The 20,000-nt window shown below is 46.4% G+C and overlaps 1 protein-coding gene across 1 annotated transcript; it reads left to right on the top strand.

The window, feature by feature from the left end:
• Positions 1-1,405: 1,405 nt before the first annotated feature.
• dusp6 (dual specificity phosphatase 6) lies at positions 1,406-6,766 on the top strand. Its single transcript, XM_083655005.1, has 3 exons — positions 1,406-2,519; positions 3,203-3,640; positions 5,001-6,766. The coding sequence occupies exons 1-3, from the start codon at positions 2,117-2,119 to the stop codon at positions 5,315-5,317; spliced, it is 1,158 nt and encodes a 385-aa protein (XP_083511131.1). The 5' UTR covers positions 1,406-2,116; the 3' UTR covers positions 5,318-6,766.
• Positions 6,767-20,000: the final 13,234 nt, after the last annotated feature.

Here is a 20,000-nt window from a genome sequence, read left to right as displayed (position 1 = left end):
CATCACAATAATACAAACTACAAGCTCACATTTGGACTCTGGACGGCGGTCCAGAAGACCTGGGTTCAAACAGCCAGATGGTCTCACAATTTATGGTAATTGTTCCAAAAAATGTTGGCATAAGACTTTACTTGAGGTGTTGCTCATAAGGCAGCATTATAAGAACATTGTGCAATGTGCATGATAATCATCGTGTCCAGAGCATGAAATAATGCACACAATGTTCAAATGTTATGGAGTTGAATACTGTACTAGGATGACGTGTGTCATTGTATTTCATGATGTTTGTCTAATGAAGAGCAGTTTATCTATGCTTCATGTCTTTATAATCAGTTTGCAACACACCACATAGCGCTTTAAAGTGTTACCAAAAGAATAGTGTAGATAATAGTGTAAGCTATACGAGGGATCAGCCGAGCAGCATTTTGGTAAACAAACTGTGTCACTGGGTGGCAACGGCAATGGAACCCTATGGAGCCTCAGTTTGAGTGTCCGACTCTAGCCGGCTGACCGTGTTTACAATTTAAAAACTGCGACAGTTCACACAACTTTAACACGACATGCATATATTATACATCAAACTCTTGAGCTAATTCTCACTGAGAATGTCAAAATATAAGCCAGGTGATGTATAGTTTTTTTTAGATATTAACGTTTGTTTGGCACAACTCATACTAGTTAAGTAAGGGGTTACGCATTTTTGGGTGGCAGTGACGTCATGCTGATTCGCCCTATAAATAATATAGTGTATGCAATAATATATAATGTATAATAGTGTAGATACTATGAAGTGTATTGTGCTTTATTTTACTTTACTTGATTTGATGGATTTTATTGTTCTGTTTATTATTTTGCTTTGTAATAGCCTACATTTTCTATTTATTTATTTATTTATCTGCCTCTGTGTATGAAATGTGCTAGAAGCTACAGCAAATAAACTTGCATTGCCTTGCCACATTAAACTAAGGCATAGGCTGCTTATTTTTTATTACAACTATTATCCCCCACCTCCCTCTCTCTCTTTCTCTCAGTCTGAGGTATGGCCACTCTCCCTTCCTCCTCTCCTCTCCTCCCTCCCTCCCTCCCTCCCTCTCTCTCTCTCTCTCTCTCTTTCTCAGTCTGAGGTATGGCCACTCTCCCTTCCTCCTCTCCTCTCCTTCCTTCCTTCTCCTGTTGTTTGCACTCACTTGATCCGGAGCGGAAATTCCTCTTTCGTTTTTGTGAATGACAAACTCATTAACAATTCATCAACACACGGGGCCGTTCCATCCGCCCCCCCTCCTCCCCCGTTTCCAAGGCGACCGCCGCTGGGGCCTGCTCTGATTGGCCGGCTGGCATCATGTATCCAATGAAACGCCTCCGGTTTGTAGCCATTCAGGAGCCTGGCGCCGCAGAGAGCGCAGCGAAAGCAGCCAGAAGAGAGCCAGAAGAGACAGACAGACACACCGAGTCTATTCACAAGAAAGAGCCAGAAAGAGAAGGACATCCACCGCATGGTTCGCATCACATCCACCGCTGCTGCACTACAGACGCCCGTCCTGCTTTGGATTTCTAAAAACGAAGACGCATTTGGAGAGATATTTGCGCTGCTGCTGACTGTGACCGACCCCGTGTGGAGTTATATAAGAGCGCGTCAGACAGGCAGTGTGTGACTCATTGATAAATAGCATGGGCTTTCTCCGGCCAGACGCATGAATGAGCGCCAGTGTCGGCAACCCGCAGTGAGGAAATCTGTGAAAGAGAGCCTACCACGTTCTTCTCCAGACGTCTCCAGGTGCTTTTACGCACAGTAAAGGACACAGAGGAACCAGAAAATATTCGCCTGAATTTATAGCTTGTGTTTTTCGAATTTCAGTCGGTATATCGGGTTGCTTGTGTTGCTGTCTGAGGGCTGAATCCACCGCGGACTTGACTGGGCAAATCTCGAGATTTCTTAACGATAATATTTTATTGCCAAAGCAAGTCTGACATTCGCTTGCATCAGCAGCAGCTCCATTTAACAACATAATCACAAAATACAACAAGGCCCCTGGGATTACGCACCAGCTTTTTGCTTCTCTCCCTTCGCCTGCAGCCGGGGAAGCTTTTTCTATCTATCCCCCTCTCCTGCTTATAAATGCTCGACAAGCTGAAGCCGTCTGTCGCCCAGCTCGACACGGTCATGGCGATCAGCAAGACGGTGGGCTGGCTCCGGGAGCAGTTGGAGACGCGCAGCGGCCTGCTGGTGATGGACTGCCGGGCGCAGGAGCTGTACGAGTCGTCGCACGTCGACACAGCCATCAACGTGGCCATCCCGAGTCTGATGCTCCGCCGCCTCAAGAAGGGCAACCTGCCCGTGCGCTCGCTGCTGGCCGACGGCGAGGACCGGGAGAGGTTTGCGCGCCGGTGCAAGACGGACAGCATCGTGCTGTACGACGAGTACAGCCGCGAGTGGAACGAGAACGTGGACGGCGGGTCCGTGCTGGGCTTGCTGCTGAGGAGGATGAAGGACGAGGGCTACAAGGCCTACTATCTGGAGGGTGAGTGCGGATCATTCACTTTTTAATGCAGGGTCCCGAGATCCATTCACAAGCCGCAGATGAGTTGTGAAGGGAGGTGGAGAGGGGCTTTATAAGGGGCTAAAGTGGGGGAGCTGTTCATCCTAGACTAGACAAGTCGTTTTAACTAGTAAGTAGGCTTACTGAGTGTTTGGCATTATTTTGTGGGAAAAAATGTGTCAGTGGTTTGATGTAATTTCACTAGTTTCCAACGCAAAATAATAATAATAATATTGAGAATAATCTTCTTTCAAAATGTGTTGAATCAGTCGTTTTCATAATGCCTTTATTATTGTTTACACATAGGCTACAAGGAATTTTCTTTTGTATTTTGGTGCATAACAACAATAAGTATAAGGAAAAGTAAAGAGCAAGTATACTGTAAGAAAGCTCAATCTAAAATAACATAAAATAGAAACATTTACACTAACATTACGAACATTATGTAAAATATATAATGTGTAAAATATCTATGTCTTTTTAAAATGAAAGAGCTGTGCAGCAGGAATGTGCAAAATATGAACCATGCAGAAAAACATTTCACAATTTAATGCATCTCAATGACGCATTAAGATGCACCCTTTTGCACTGCTACCGTAGGCTGTTATGAATAGCCTATCCGATGTGAATTCATGTGACTAATGCGTTCATTCACATTTTTGCAGGTGGCTTCAGCAAATTCCAAGCCGAGTACCCGGGGATGTGCGAAACCAACCTGGACGGCTCGTTCAACAGCAGCTCCCCCACCGCCCAGGTGCTGGGCCTGGGCGGCCTGCGCATCAGCTCCGACTCCTCGGACATCGAGTCGGACATCGACCGCGAGCCGAGCAGCGCCACCGACTCCGACGGCAGCCCGCTGTCCAACCCCCAGCCCTCCTCCTTCCCCGTGGAGATCCTGCCTCACCTGTACCTGGGCTGCGCCAAGGACTCCACCAACTTGGACATCCTGGAGGAGTACGGCATCAAGTACATCCTCAACGTGACGCCCAACCTGCCCAACCTCTTTGAGAACGCCGGGGAGTTTAAGTACAAGCAGATCCCCATCTCAGACCACTGGAGCCAGAACCTCTCCCAGTTCTTCCCCGAGGCCATCAGCTTCATCGGTAAGCGATCCTGCTGCTGCACCGCAAAAGCCACTGAACTCGTCTTGCTGCAGTATTATTATGATTATTATATATTATATATATATAATATATATTAATATATATATATATATATATATATATATATATATATATATATATATATATATATATATATATATATATATATAATATTATTATGAACCCCCCGCAGGCCTTTTGCTTGATTCACTTCCTGCATTTGTTTACATGCTTTTATTCAGCTATTTCTTACTCCTCCACTGCATTCATCACAATCACCTACTGATTATGATGAATGTATCAGAGCGAGGCCTTGTCAGGAGCCTAAGCTTATTAATGTGATGCCTTATCACTATACCAGGATGTTCTTAGGTTCTTATTGTGCAATTGAGATTAGAGGAGGCGTCCCTGGCTGCTGCCTGTCTTATCAGTCAATCAAGCCAAGCGGGGCCGCACACAGTACGCAGATTAAGGCCATTGTGTTAAGGCAGAGGAACACAATATGGCGGCTAATGGAGTGCTGCTAAAATGCCCCGTGTGCGTACAAATGATTTGACTTCAATAGGACACATCCTGGCCTATCTGTTGTCCCCGGCCTTGTGTAATTGCGACACAAAGGGCCACGTTGAAACAGGAGAAGCGGGGGGGGGGGGGGGGGGGGGAGTGAGCAAAGGGGAGGACGGTAATCTGAGCGCTACAGGAAGGAAGTGGCATTGAAAGTAATCTAGGACATGGCAGTGAGTGCCCCCCCCCCCCTCTTCCTCCTCCTCTCTCCACATTACAAAGAGAGCCATTTACAGGCCCTGTTGACATCCTGTTGGCCTTGACAGGGTGCCCTCATGACTCCTACGTTTACACGCCCAAATGGCACCATTGTCAGAGAAGCCCTGGCGAGCGGAAGAATGGTTTAATAGACCGTAATAGTCCATTTCCCCACGCCGGCTACTCCAGGCCAAAAGAGAGAAAGAATGTGCTCTCTTGTTTATGTGCTACCGCCGTTCCAGCCGCTGTTTGTTGACCGACGCGCCTGGGAGATAGTCAGGATAATCACATCCGCTCCTCCTCCCTCCTGGACCTGCTCCAGCTCTGGACTTCACTTGAATGTGACAGACATTTATCACAGGCTTTGTTCTGTCTATGTTCAAAAGCATTGCCTTCTGCCACACTTGTAGAAGCAATATAGGTTATGCACGATTGAATGAACGCCTCCCCCAAGTGGGTTATCAATTAAAACTGCAGACAAAGACGGGTTCAGTCGTGTTCAAATGGACCATTTGATATCTTGTTCTGGCTCTGAATCTGTCATGTGATTCAGGCGGAGGTCTATATTAATATTTGCATTTTCTCCCCTCTCCACCAGACGAGGCGCGAGGCCAGAAGTGCGGCGTCCTGGTGCACTGCCTGGCGGGCATCAGCCGCTCGGTGACGGTGACGGTGGCCTACCTGATGCAGAAGCTCAACCTGTCCATGAACGACGCCTACGACATCGTCAAGATGAAGAAGTCCAACATCTCGCCCAACTTCAACTTCATGGGCCAACTGCTGGACTTTGAGCGCACGCTGGGCCTCAAGACCACGTGCGACAACCGCGTGGCGTCCGCGCCCAGCCAGCCGCTCTACTTCACCACCCCCACCAACCACAACGTCTTCCAGCTCGACCCGCTGGAGTCCACGTGAGGGCGCGCCCGTCGCACCCCCCCCCGCTAACGGAGGAGGCGCGTGGGCCTCCGGTGGAAAAGCTGCGAAAAGTTTCTTCTTTTTTTCCGTCGCCTGCCGAGCGACCGGGCTCCGGACGTTATTGATACAGCCGGCTCCGGGCGACAGCTGCCGAGTCGAGTCGCTGGAGGGCCAACAACCAGATGCAGCTGCTGCAGACTGAGCGAGAGACAGTGAGAGAGAGAGAGAGAGCGAAAAGGGGAAGAGAGTCGTTTAGAGAGAGAGCACAGATACTTTCTACAACCCTATATCGCTGTCAGACTCTTTTTTTGTCAGCGCGTCTGGGGAATTCACAAAATGATTTGATGGACAGTTGTACGTTATTCTTCACAGTTCCTAGGCTGGTGTGCCAAAGAGACAAGATTGTTCAGAACTGGACAAATATAGAAATCAATATGAAATCCTTTTCTATGTTGCATTTTGGGGGCTGCAGGCGTCTAGCACTTTGCACCCTCGGGACTTTTGGGGGCGTCTTATCTCCTTCGTCTTCTGTGAAGACTTGCCTGTGTGGGGTTGAAGCACCCCAGGTTTAGATGGCACAGTATACTGGACTCCCATTTTACACGTGCGGAGTCTTTTCAAACATTTATACATTGTGTATATATATCTTAATATAAGAGACAATATAGTAAAGCCTTGCTCTAGTATACAGTATACCCTTTGCAACAAGTGGGTACTCAAGATTCTCTTTGTTTCATCTTCTACTTTTATGTAAGCGAACACACTGCATATTGATCAGTATGTTTAAGTTGATTATGCCAAAAAAATCAAGTAGGCTTTCCAAGAATCGTGCAAAAATGTGTACATGTGTAATATATTTGATTATCGCTTTATGTGTGAATTCAGCCAATAGGCCTTGTTTTTGCACCCACCCTCACACAAATCAAAAGTCACCTTGGTTGTTTGCCTTAGATTTGTGCACAGATGGTTTCATGGCGTTGACCTTCAGAGAGACCCCGTCACTCTGCTGTCACTGCTCTCCACAACTCTGAATGAATTATTATTATTATCTATGATTATATTCTTTATATCACAACAACAAAAATCAACAAACCTGTCTCTAATGGGACTGGAGCCATTTTTAATTTGGGACTGCATACATGTTAAGGTATCTCAAAGCTGAAGCTTTGTGGAAACTGGACGTCTGGTCTTGTGGAGAAATTGAAGGTCAACGCGAGGAACGCTGATCTGTGTGCAAGGGTTCAAAGTCTCTGAGCTGTGGACAAAGCCTCGCCTCTTCAGGGAAAACTCTGTGAAATGCAGTTTTTATTCGTCAAGTTGAGAGAAATGAATCCAGAGAGAAGGCCTATGTTTCTAGAGGGAGCCATCTTGGCGATCCTCTGCCACCCCCCCCTCCACACTCCTCTCTTACGAATGTAAAGAAAAGATAAGTTATTAATAAATTGCTATTTTGTCTACACTCTCTGCTTCCCATGCCTCTTTCTCCTCCATACACACGTGTGTCTGTGTGTTCCGTCTGTCTCCACGGTAACACGTTTATGTAAGTGTCTCTTTGCCTGCAGCACATGTCGAGTGTTATGAGCAGCCAGAGTCACGACAACACAGTCAGTGGCCTGTCGTGAATCATGGCTTCATCTTGCTATTCGTTAACCGTAGCATCCGCCACCTTACTTTCCAACGCAAAGTGACAAAGTCGTGTCACCTGACGGTTGTTTAACAAAGCGCAGAGCACCCTGTGTTTTCTGGTGGGGAGCGACACTCATTGACGAAAGGCAGAATGTTACTAAACAGGTTGAACAAAAGTGACTGTAGCCGCGCCGTTGTAAACAGCCCGACTGGTTTTTCCAGGTGTTGCCCCACGGTGAGGGGGTTTGGGTTCACGTAAAAACGCTCCCTCAGCCACTTCCTGGAGGCGTGTCCTCTGGAACTCAGAGCCGGCCCGTCAAAGTAGCCAGATATGTTAGTTGATACGGAACGCGGCGCTGTGTACCTGTTAAGACCTGGAGCCCGGCAGGTGAGTCAGGAGGGGAGGAGGGATCATGTTCTCACGCAAGCAGCAACTGGCTTCACAGCCCAGGACGGCCTCGCCTCATCTGCACACATATTAGTCCCACACATGCTGATTAACACCACCACCAACAGCAGTGTGTGTGTGTGTGTGTGTGTGTGTGTGTGTATTTTGTACTTTCTCACACACTGTTTGAAGGTGAAAGCTTGGTTTTAAGGGTTAGGTTAGACTTGGCTTTAGGTTAGGGTTAAGGTAAGGGTAAGGGATTTAGTTGTTAAGCTAGGGTTAGGGGCTATGGCATGCATTATGTTAATGAATGTCCTCACTATAGACTTGGCCAGTGCCCCTATTATTGTCCTGGGCGTTGCTCCACTGCCTCTGCCCATCCGGGGAGAGCCGTAGACTAGCATAATATTCTTCCTCTGATACGTGTGCAGTCAAAAGGAGATTTGTCTGCAATATTGATGCAGTATAAACACATGAATGGGACTTGTACAGTGAATACCACTACACTATACAGTAGTAATAGAGGATAGCTTTAAATGGAGATTTCTACCATGGCTGCTACTGCTTTCTGTTTCCTGTTTCCTTGCATCTCCCTTATAGGGGCCTGACCTGTACGACACCATGAATCTGAGCAAACATCCGTCATGAAGGTGTGTGGTCATGAAGGTGTGTGTGTGTGTGTGTGTGTGTGTGTGTGTGTGTGTGTGTGTGTGTGTGTGTGGTTGCTACTACAGTTGGTTTTTGGAATAGTTTAGTCGAATGATTAGCCAGGAAGCAGGAAACATTGAGCTGGAGTGGATAAAGGGGGCAGAGGGCAGCATGCTGGTACCTCCTCACACAGCAGGACACGGCTTTATCAATCATCTGCGTCAGGGCATCATGAGTGTGCAGGTCCAGCCCTTTGTTACACGGACAATCATTCACTCACTTTGTTCAACTGCATATCAACTTTCCATTCAGTATCTTTCAACTTTGCACTCAGAGGAGCTGAATGCACGTCGGAGAAACCTAACCTATTTGTATTCATATTCGTATTCACGCCGTGTGATTTACACTGTCCTCTGCGGAAAAATCTCCATCTTAACAAGTCATTTAAATTTAAATTCAAGGACCAAACACGGCATAGGTTGAGACACGGATCAAGGTTAATGACTGTTACAACGCGAATCATTTTGATCGTGAGAACTAGCGGCTTTACAGAAGCTCACAGACGACAATTAAAAAGAGAGAGAGAGACTTGAATGTGTGAACACTTCTCAACTCTGCTATTAAACCTATTTTACTAATGTAAAAAAAATCTCAACAGAACTTCCATTTCTATTCTTGCACAAAATATGTAAATGCATGCACTTTCAATGACACATGTCTATTTGTGTCTATTTTCAAAAACTTTCAAGGCCTTGATTCCCCCCCCCCCCCCCCCCCCCTCACCCATGGGGACCCTGATTTCCTTAAAACAAGACACAATTGGTCTCAAACAAGATTTGAAGGCTGATTTTGAGGCTGAATGACTTGTTAAGATGGATGTTTTGGCAGTGTGAGGTCCTGCAGCGTGAGGTCCTGCAGCGTGAGGTCCTGCAGCGTGAGGTCCTGCAGCGTGAGGTCCTGCAGCGTGAGGTCCTGCAGCGTGAGGTCCTGCAGCGTGAGGTCCTGCAGTGTGAGGTCCTGCCAGGTGCTGATGCCTCTGTATCAGTGTGTATTGTGAAACTCAGGAGGTTGTTAATGTGTCGCCGACACAGTACCTTGGTTGTACCTGAGGATTAAAGGCATTGTGATTGTTAACAGTAGGTAATAATCACGGTGAGGTGAGGCTGCTGTTTGTCTTTTACACCACACGCTGAGTCACCAGCTTCAGTCTTTTACACCACACGCTGAGTCACGAGCTTCAGTCTTTTACACCACACGCTGAGTCACGAGCTTCAGTCTTTTACACCACACGCTGAGTCACGAGCTTCAGTCTTTTACACCACACGCTGAGTCACGAGCTTCAGTCTTTTACACCACACGCTGAGTCACGAGCTTCAGTCTTTTACACCACACGCTGAGTCACGAGCTTCAGTCTTTTACACCACACGCTGAGTCACGAGCTTCAGTCTTTTACACCACACGCTGAGTCACGAGCTTCAGTCTTTTACACCACACGCTGAGTCACGAGCTTCAGTCTTTTACACCACACGCTGAGTCACGAGCTTCAGTCTTTTACACCACACGCTGAGTCACGAGCTTCAGTCTTTTACACCACACGCTGAGTCACGAGCTTCAGTCCGAGGCCGCGGCAAAAGCACACATCAAGGGCTTATAGAGACACAAAGACCTGAATGAGTCAACCAATCACAACCCACCATTATAATCATCTAACATGCCTATTCACTTTGCTCTGTGAAAATCAATGCATCACTCGTCTGTTTCCCCTCACTCACCGAGAATTAAGTCTCTCACACACACACACACACGCGCGCGCGTGCGCACGCACGCACACGCACACACACACACACACACACACACACACACACACACAATTGTCTCTTTAAAATGTCCATTAAAAGTCCTATAAGTCAGGGGTTTGAGACTGTGGGCCTCCCTCCAGACAATGTTTGAAAAAAGGCACTCCCTCGCTCAATTCCTGGATGCCTATGTGATCATAATTATGATATTTGATCCCATAGACATGGAACAATTCAGCCAATATGATATTGCTGTTTGACATACTTCAGCCTACACCAACTAGCCTACATAAAGTTCTGTTTGGTGACATTTTGTTCTCACTCAGGGAAAGTGGGATAAAACAGTAAAAATCCCCCAAACTACTGTATCTCTGAACTATCTTTAACCAAATCACACACATTTAGGCTATTCTATGTGATCTCCTTTTGATAACTGATGTAATAACTAATGTGATATTTTTCATTTCCATTCACTGAGGCTCCACTGAAACGGCTTGGAGCCCCCCTGGGGAGGCCCGCCTGGCCGCCTCCCACTTTGAAAACCCCGACTATAAGTGATATATAATATGCATGGCTGTACCGACCATTGAGGTCACAGAGGTCCAGACATCGGTATTTTTGCCGACCTAAAAATAACCTCACAAACATTCATGTTTAAGAATGAAAGAATGTAGTGTTGAAGGCAGAGAGGCATGATATGAGAGAGAGGGAGCAGGGTATGGAAAGCAGATAGACTGGTATCTAAAACCCTGTGTATGGCCCAACATGGGGGGGGGGGGGGGGGTAGTATAATGTCCGTGGGATCATGTCCACGGGGTGGAGGGGTCAGTCGTTGCAGGGCCGCTTGGGCTCAGGGTGCATTGGGGATGGCTGACAGGCCATAGTTTTCTGAGACCGCTTTAGCATCCTGGCAGTGTGTAGGTCCTGGATGGATGGCAGGCTGCACCCGACCACCGCTGCAGTCTGGAGATGTCCTTGCTGGCAGCAGCAGCATACCAGACGGTGATGGAGGAGGTGAGGATGGATTCGACAGTGGAGGTGTAGGAAAGCGCCAACGCTGCCTTTGGCACCTTGAACCTCCTCAGCTGCCGAAGAAAGCACATCCTCTTTTGTACCTTCTTGGTGAGAGCTCTGATGTTCAGCTCCCATTTCAGGACCTGGGCTGATTGTTGAGCCCAGGAAGCGGAAGGACTCCACAGTGTTGACCGGGAAGTCACCCAGGGTGATGGGGGAAGGTGGGGCTGCGTTCAGTTATAGTTTCAGAACTCAGTAATAGGCTAAATGACCTTTTAAGATGGAGATTTTCAGCAGTGTAGAGGTTCAGTGTCTTGCTCTGGGGAATGAAACCATGTGAACCTGCGGGTGAAGGGACCGGCCTCTAGCCACCCCGTATCATCCGTCAAACCTAAAGCCTAACTATAGCCGCGCCGGGGGGAAGGGGAGGGGTCATACACAGAATCAGCAGCCGTGATGTCACGGCAGGCCCGGGATGTCCCGACAGGCCTGTGACTGACAGCTCGGGGAGGGGAACGCGCGGCACGCAGGGTGTCATGTCCGCTCTTCCTGTCCGCGGCCTGGCCTTTGGCGACTTTTAATGCCCAGGATCATGGGGCACAGGAAACGAGCGGGGCTAATTTTAGACCGGCATGTAGATGGGTTTGGCAGCTAGACCCCATCAGCACCCTCAGCTGTGACAGGACCCATACAGGGCAGGGGGAGCTGCAGACATGTGGACATGTGGTCAGACTACTGAGGCCTGGAGGTAAAAGCAAAGAGTCAAAACTTCACACCAGTAGTTCATCTGTAATCATTGTAGATTTGTACACCTCTTAGCGAGTGTCAAACCACTGACTGTAACCACAGCCTCACACAAATTCCGTGAAAACCGTCTATTGTGAACCTGAATCCCAAAGTGAGGCTGCAGCAGAGAACAGCATCCTGTCCCTGCTGAGGCGCTGTGGGTTCCACACTGGCCTGTCCATAGGAAGTGATGAATCAAGACTTCAGAGTGAAATCCCATGCTGGCCTCAGCGACGTCAGAGCTTCTCGTCTCTCTTCTCTTTGATCCCATGCTGGCTTCAGCAACGTCAGAGCTTCTCGTCTCTCTTCTCTTTGATCCCATGCTGGCCTCAGCAACGTCAGAGCTTCTCGTCTCTCTTCTCTTTGATCCCATGCTGGCCTCAGCAACGTCAGAGCTTCTCGTCTCTCTTCATGCTGGCCTCAGCAACGTCAGAGCTTCTCGTCTCTCTTCATGCTGGCCTCAGCAACGTCAGAGCTTCTCGTCTCTCTTCTCTTTGGTTTCCAGGGGCTTGAAAGCATCACAGACCCTGCCAGTTGGTACACATCAATGAGCTGTGTGCATTTCTGGGTATTAAAGTTTACATTTCTGGAGCCACCAACGTGCAAAGTCGCTTAGAGCAGGTCGAAGCAGTTCATATATGAATATTTTATTGAATGGTTAATGCTGTAGGCTTTATTTCACTTTGTATATTTGAGGGATATATTACACGGAGGGATATATTACATTACAAAATGCTATTTATCCTTTGGAAGAAAATAAATCACTACTCGATCATCCAGTATCTCTAAAATATAAAGAGCTTCAGTCAGTAAAAATTGTTTTTGTCAAACATGGACTCGAGTTGTTAGCTATTATGTATAAAATGTTACAAAGTTGGCTCTAATGCTTTGCTGTCGATCATGTGTAATAGTCGGTGTCGGTGTCACGTCATGCGGTGCATATTTCATCTGGAACGGAAATATGACTTTGTTCTCATGAGTCCTGTTTGCCAGGTCATCGCTGACAATCAAACAGCCGTTTTCCACAGACACTGTTAACCAAGGTCATCGCTGACAGTCACACAGCTGTTTCAGGGTTCCAGTTACTGTATAACCCGAGAGCTATGGGGGTCCCCAAAATCGGTCGCCGCCCCCCAAAAATTGTCCATCTTTTTCCTCAAATTGTGGCTGTTTGAAGCCAGATTTTGAGGAATATTTCATTTTAAATTTACATTAGGATTATACTGTTGTGATGACATCATTCAGTATTACTCTTAACCATCAATAGACACAAAATTGCGGGGGACTCATTGATGAACATGTATTTAATTATGTCTCTATTTGCTTACTCTGCAATCAATGCACTTATCAATCCAAAACTAACCTAAAAAAGCCACAGTTTGAGAACCAGTGTAGTAGTAGAACATGTGTGCTCAAGAGGAGGCCTAGCTATTGTGACGCCTGGTGGCTCGGAGGTGAAGTGCAGCCATGTCATTCTGATTTGCCACAATTAGGGTGGTTCGTTCTTTTGGAAAACCGAAAACATGTTTGTTATTTAGCCCGTTTATCTAGTTAACATAAATAATACTCATTCTTGCATCGAAAAATACATATGTTCTTGTCCATGGGGCTCCAGACTCTCTATGCGGGCCAAACCTCCACACAAGCCCCCCCATAACTTGAACCCTGCGTTTCCCACAGACGCTGTTAAGCAAACTCCTGCTTTCATTAACGCCTGGAGTAATGTGGAGTGTGAGTGTGAGCAGCCACACCTTACGCTCACTTCACTTTCTGCCAACCACAATGTCAAAAACACACACTGTGTATATATTCAATATTGACACATCTTGTTTTCCTCTCTATCAGGAGCAGGCATCCGGTTTCCAGTGAGGGTTGAAGTTAAGGTTACAATCACAAGCTTATCAGTATCCAATATCAGTATCAGTTAAGGAGAGGGTTAAAGTTAGAATCATCTCAGGGTCATGTCCTCTTGTCACCAGGGGTCAGCCCTGCCGAGGACTCCCTCCCAGCTCCAGGGTTCCTGTTCTGTATTTGATGCTGACCTCAGATACAGAACCGAAAAAAGAGTTTCTCTATGCGGGTCAAACAAATGTTATTACAAATAAATTATTTGATCCTGACCTAAGGTACAGAACCGAAAAGAGAGTTTCTCTGTGCGGGTCAAACAAATATTATTACAAATAAATTATTTGATATGACCTGTGGGTACAGAACCGAAAAGACAGTCTCTCTATGCCTGTCAAACAAATATGATTAAAAAATAAATTATTTGATCCTGACCTCAGATACAGAACCGAAAAGACAGTTTCTCTATGCCGGTCAAACAAATATTATTAAAAATAAATTATTTGCATGGTTCAAAGTAACATGCTTTCCTCCAGGGATCCATGGTTTACATGGATGTACTTCCTACAAGGGCATCGAGCTACATATCAAATAAAAACATAATAAAACACTTGCCATATTGTCATGTGTGTAACAAACGATAAGATGTTTACATCACCAAATAAATGGAGAGATTATTGATCAGAATCAGTTATGCTTACACTGATAACCCTTACTGATACCCTCACTTACCTTACAGTAAAATAATCAGATAAAGGCCTCTACATGACATTTGCCAGAGGGCTGTGTGGCACATCTCAAAATGTGTCACCATGAGAACGGATATGACAGAATTGGAATCAGGCGTGACCAAAATGCAACACCAGCTCTTGGTAATCTTTTATTCCCCCCGATGAGACATTTAACCGCAAAGGTCAGGGAGCAGGTAGGGAGCCACTGATCCTGATATGGGACACTTGATACTTGATATTGACTTTTTTTAAGGGACACTTGACCTCCGGTTATAGATATGATGCCCTACTGTCCTACATGAAATGAATACTGGACATCAACGCTGGTGATTCACCGGATGGAGAACTGGCTTCCTGATTTCAGAATTTTGGAAATGCAAATTTTGGTGACAGAAAAGTAATGCAAGTTATGTAGGCTAACAAAATACAGTCCCAAGCGAGTGGTAAGCAAAGCAAAATATTTTAGAAATGAATACAGCCTCTGAAAGACGGTCATTTCGGCTGAGGAGTTGATGGACAGTGCAGGGTTTAGTACTGCTTTCTGCTTTGTGAAAAGTGTGTGTGTGTGTGTGTGTGTGTGTGTGTGTGTGTGTGTGTGTGTGTGGGGGGGGGGGGTACCCTGCCCCCCTCCCCAAATTACGTCCTTGAAATCCAACAGAAACGTGGAGAAGCTAACTAGCATTTTGGATGTTTCTGGAACTGAAATGTGCCTGAAATGAGCACCTGGTGAAGTAAATGTTGAGTCACTGGTATGGATCTAAAAACCCTATCTATCAACCACCTCTGATATATTATTCATACTTTACGCTATGGGACAGTAAAAAATCATGCTTATTTCAGCTTATGTTTCAAAGTAACATTGTTGTCCCACTAGACACCAGTGTTGGGAAAGTTACTTTCAAAATGTAATATACTACATATTACTAGTTACTTTCATTTCAAAGTAATAAGTTACTTTACAATATTACTGTCTGTGTAGAGTAACTCATTACTTATTACACTACTTTTGCATTACTTTCACCAAAACAACAGCAGCAGCAGAATGACATCGCCGCCCCGGAACCATCCCAAAAAATAATTTCAACCGCCTTGAAGTCAGTGTAAAGTTTAAACAATTCAAAATTCTAAATGTTATTCTTTTCCTTTGTTATTGTCATCTATAGTGGTTATTTGTATAAAAACACAGTTTGATTAGGAAATGATTGCATCTTTTTCAAATATGTGCTTTGATTTAATAAAATGTAACTCAATTTGTAACTTGAGTTACTTGACAAAGTAACTGCTATGATATTACTGAAATCCTATAAGTAATAAGTTATATTACTGAGTTACTGCTAAAAGATGGTTCGTGTCTAGTAGACACGAACCATCTGCACCTCTTTTTATGAAATATTCAATATTACCCATTCACAAACTTAATGTTTTTCACTCATGCTTGTTTGTGCATATGTTTATCAACAGTAAACAAGATCTTCCAGTCACTTTTCATAATTTCTTTATTTTTTCATCTGATTTTCATTCATATTCAACCAGGCATAGTGGCAATCTTCATTTACCTTTCTGTCGAACATCTGGTCATCAATTTAATATCACATCTAGAGGTCCAAAACTTTGGAATGATTTGGACGTGTCTCTGAGGTCAACATTATCTTTCACATCCTTCAAAAAGTTATTGAAAAAACATCTTATCATGTCTTAACCTTCAATGTCATTATTTTCCATAGTATGTAACCATGTTTTCTTTTATGTTGTTTATGTTTATAGTTTTTCTATGTTGTACATTTCTTTGTTTATCTTGTGTTTTACGTATTCACTGCAGTAGATGATGGGAGTGGAATTCTGTACAAGCCCTTTGGGCTTCGATCCCTCCTTGCACTGTTTTTTAAATTGTGCTAAATAAAATAAAATAAAAAATAAAAGTAATATATTACATGTAATATGTTACTTTTGTAATGAGTTAGCCCCAACACTGCTAGACACACATCACTTTTGGAAATGGCACATCCATTATACAAGCCAATATTTATTTTTTATTATTATTATTATTATATTTTTTTAATTGGGACAGTGCACAATCAACATATCAGCAATACACCTCAATGTAAATGTGCCAGAATTAGCGCAATTGCTAAATTCCATCTGTAGTCCCAAGGCAGGTAAACTGCACACAAAACATGAAACACATCTCACAATTACAAAAGACAAACCACAAACAGTACAATAAGAGATCACAGGTCAGGTCAGTACAAAAGACAAATCACAGACAGTATTACTATAAGAAATGACACAGTAAAAAGTGAGGAGTGCTCAGTGGAAGAGGCAGAGGAGGAAACTGATATGATGTGTGGGTGCAGCCCATCCGGGTGTGGGATGTGTGTGGAACGCTGCTGCTCCAGTTCCCACTGGCCTCTGGCCGCTTGCTAAGGCTCTTAATAAAGGCAACAGGTTGCCGGGCTAAACTTGGCCTGGACGCTAATCTGCTGCTAACGGCTCCTGTCCCTCTAACCCACAAGCCTCCACATTCCCCACCGCCCTCTCTTCCTCCTCCTCTGCTCTCCATCACCCCATCCTCCCCGTCACACCACCCCCTCTCTCTTCCTCCTCCTCTGCTCTCCATCACCCCATCCTCCCGTCACACCACCCCCTCTCTCTTCCTCCTCTGCTATCCCTCCATCACCCCATCCTCACCATCACACCACCCCCCTCTCTCTTCTTCCTCTGCTATCCCTCCATCACCCCATCCTCCCCGTCACACCACCCCCCCTCTTCCTCCTCTGCTATCCGTCCATCACCCCATCCTCCCCGTCACACCACCCCCTCTCTCTTCCTCCTCTGCTCTCCATCACCCCATCCTCCCCGTCACACCACCCCCTCTCTCTTCCTCCTCTGCTATACCTCCATCACCCCATCCTCACCGTCACACCACCCCCTCTCTTCCTCCTCTGCTATCCCTCCATCACCCCATCCTCACCGTCACACCACCCCCTCTCTTCCTCCTCTGCTATCCCTCCATCACCCCATGCTCCCCGTCACACCACCCCCTCTCTCTTCCTCCTCTGCTCTCCATCACCCCATCCTCCCCGTCACACCACCCCCTCTCTCTTCCTCCTCTGCTATACCTCCATCACCCCATCCTCACCATCACACCACCCCCTCTCTTCCTCCTCTGCTATCCCTCCATCACCCCATCCTCACCGTCACACCACCCCCTGTCTTCCTCCTCTGCTATCCCTCCATCACCCCATCCTCCCCGTCACACCACCCCCTCTCTCTTCCTCCTCTGCTCTCCATCACCCCATCCTCCCCGTCACACCACCCCCTCTCTCTTCCTCCTCTGCTATCCATCCCTCCATCACCCCATCCTCCCCGTCACACCACCCCCTCTCTCTTCCTCCTCTGCTATCCATCCCTCCATCACCCCATCCTCACCGTCACACCACCCCCTCTCTCTTCCTCCTCTGCTATCCATCCCTCCATCACCCCATCCTCCCCATCACACCACCCCCTCTCTCTTCCTCCTCTGCTATCCATCACCCCATCCTCCCCGTCACACCACCCCCTCTCTCTTCCTCCTCTGCTATCCATCCCTCCATCACCCCATCCTCCCCGTCACACCACCCCCTCTCTCTTCCTCCTCTGCTATCCATCCCTCCATCACCCCATCCTCCCCGTCACACCACCCCCTCTCTCTTCCTCCTCTGCTATCCATCCCTCCATCACCCCCTGACCACCCGTCTCATGTCACATTGCTTCCCTCTCCATCCACTCCAGCAATTTCCTGTTGCCCTCAGAGATCGTGTTACAAGTTCCAAAATTGCACACACACACACACAAACACACACACACACACGCACGCACACACACACGCACGCGCACACACACACACACACGCGCGCGCGCGCGCGCGCACACACACGCACGCGCGCGCGCACGCACACACACACACACACACACACACACACACACACACACACAGGGTGGCTCATTGACATAAAAGGGTGCACACGTGTGCACAACTGTTGTGTAAGATGGTGAAAGCCACTGCCTACATGGCACCTGCTTTCCACGAAGTGACGAAAGGCAGAAGACAAACAGCATGAAGCAATGTTCAGCTTTCAAAGCACTTTGATTTCCTGAAGATTCTCTGAAGTGAACAGGCAACAGTTCATACAACACTAAAAAGAAAAGAAAAATAAACAAGAACAGAATGGACAAAGCAAGATGTCAGCGGTTCCCCTACACCCAGCCAATAGGCTTTTAAATACTCTAGTCTCCGGACTGTTCCATTACCATTAGCTGCAGGGGAGTTTCAGTTAACAGCTAAACAAAACAGCAGACATAGGACCAAGTCACTTTGCTCCAAGTCTCAAGCAAGTCCCAAGTCATTTTGTTTTAGGCAAGTCAAGTCCTTAGTTAACACATTCACTGCCAGACGTTTTTTTTTTTACTGTAGTTAGCTTCTGCCAGAGGGTTTTTTTGAGGATTCTGGCTCATCTTTCAAGACCCGAGGATTATTTTCTGCTAAGATTTTGTGAACACACAATATCTCAAAAGAACTAATAGAATGTGTGCTTTCTCTGTCTAAAAGAGTTAGTTTGTAGAGTTAGTAGTTATGTAAGCATTAGCAGTTGAATACAGCATGGTTTCAGCGTCAGAAAAATTATTCAGAGATAAACGGCTTTTTGTGAAATTCGATAGAACAGTCACTTTAACCATTCATTTTTGGCATCAGTAAGAGTCAGACATCTAAACAATAGTTTTGAACAGTAATTTCCTCCATAACAGCAGGAAACCCCCCTCTGCTTCCAACTCCTCCCTCCGTGTGTGTTCTCCTCCTGCCTCCCTGGCTCTCCAGCGGGCGTGTCACAACGAAGTTGCTGCTGCCTGGCTGCTGCCTGTTTGCGCGGCCGCTGTTTGAGGAAGTCTGGGTGGACTCGCTCGTTTCGTGGAGTTTTGGTTGAGAGCTTTGATGCGATTCTGGTCATATTTATGCTGCGTGTTTCAAAGTGTGCATCCAATCTATTCTTGGAACCCCCCACCGTTGCCACCGCTGTGCATCAGCGCGAAAGTGAAAGCGTTTTCGCCATCAATTTTACAGTATGAGAACGGCTTCCTCGCGCTTTTCCCTCCAGTTTTGGGTCGCCTCTTTCTACTGTGGAGAGACATGTCGACACTCAGTGGGTCGGTAAAATAGATTATACACATTCAATACCTCCAATTCTGGTGTAGGAGACGTAAAAGGGTTAGATCAACGTCCCACCGTCAAAAAAAAAAAATCGATTCTGAAAACGTGTTAACACGTCGTTGGCAGTCAACAGCTGGATTCTGAAAACGTGTTAACACGTCATTGGCAGTGAACGTGTTAATATAAGGCAAGTCATGTCCCAAGTCAAGCCACTTTTTTCCACCCAAGATACTGCAGTCTTACCTTCCTTTATCTTCTCTTAGTTAAACTTGGCTAAGGGGTGTCTGTCGCGATTGTGATGTCATCAGTGATGATGTCATTAGTGATGTCATCAGTGATGTCACTCGAGCAATTGTGATGTCATCAGTGTGTAATTAATCCATCCTGACTGCGGGTGGGGGTATAAGAGGACAAGTGGCACATCATCTCCAGAGTCTCCACCCTAGGAATTGAGCGCGCGGCAGTTTTCACGGTGAAAGGGCAGAGTTCTCCTGACGTGGAGGTACTGGTGGTGACTCGGGGTGGGATTCTCCTGGTTGCTGCAAAGTTCTCTCTTATGTTGTTCAGCTGCACTTGTATCTGACACCAGTGCAGGTCCTGTTTAACAGATTCTTTGTCCCATCGTTTACTCATCTCCATCTGGAACTTCAGGCACTGTAGTAGC

This window comes from Poromitra crassiceps, assembly GCF_964638095.1.
Source record: "Poromitra crassiceps genome assembly, chromosome: 18".
Lineage (NCBI taxonomy): Eukaryota > Metazoa > Chordata > Actinopteri > Beryciformes > Melamphaidae > Poromitra > Poromitra crassiceps.
The sequence above is the reverse complement of the archived record's forward strand: the minus strand, read 5'-3'. Positions and strand labels throughout refer to the sequence as shown.

Bases quoted from the DNA above. Each gene is read 5' to 3' on its own strand.
- dusp6 (XM_083655005.1), top strand. From the start codon at position 2,117: ATGCTCGACAAGCTGAAGCCGTCTGTCGCCCAGCTCGACACGGTCATG. The intron at 2,520-3,202 runs GTGAGTGCGGAT...ACATTTTTGCAG, and splicing joins CAAGGCCTACTATCTGGAGG to GTGGCTTCAGCAAATTCCAA. The intron at 3,641-5,000 runs GTAAGCGATCCT...CCTCTCCACCAG, and splicing joins CGAGGCCATCAGCTTCATCG to ACGAGGCGCGAGGCCAGAAG.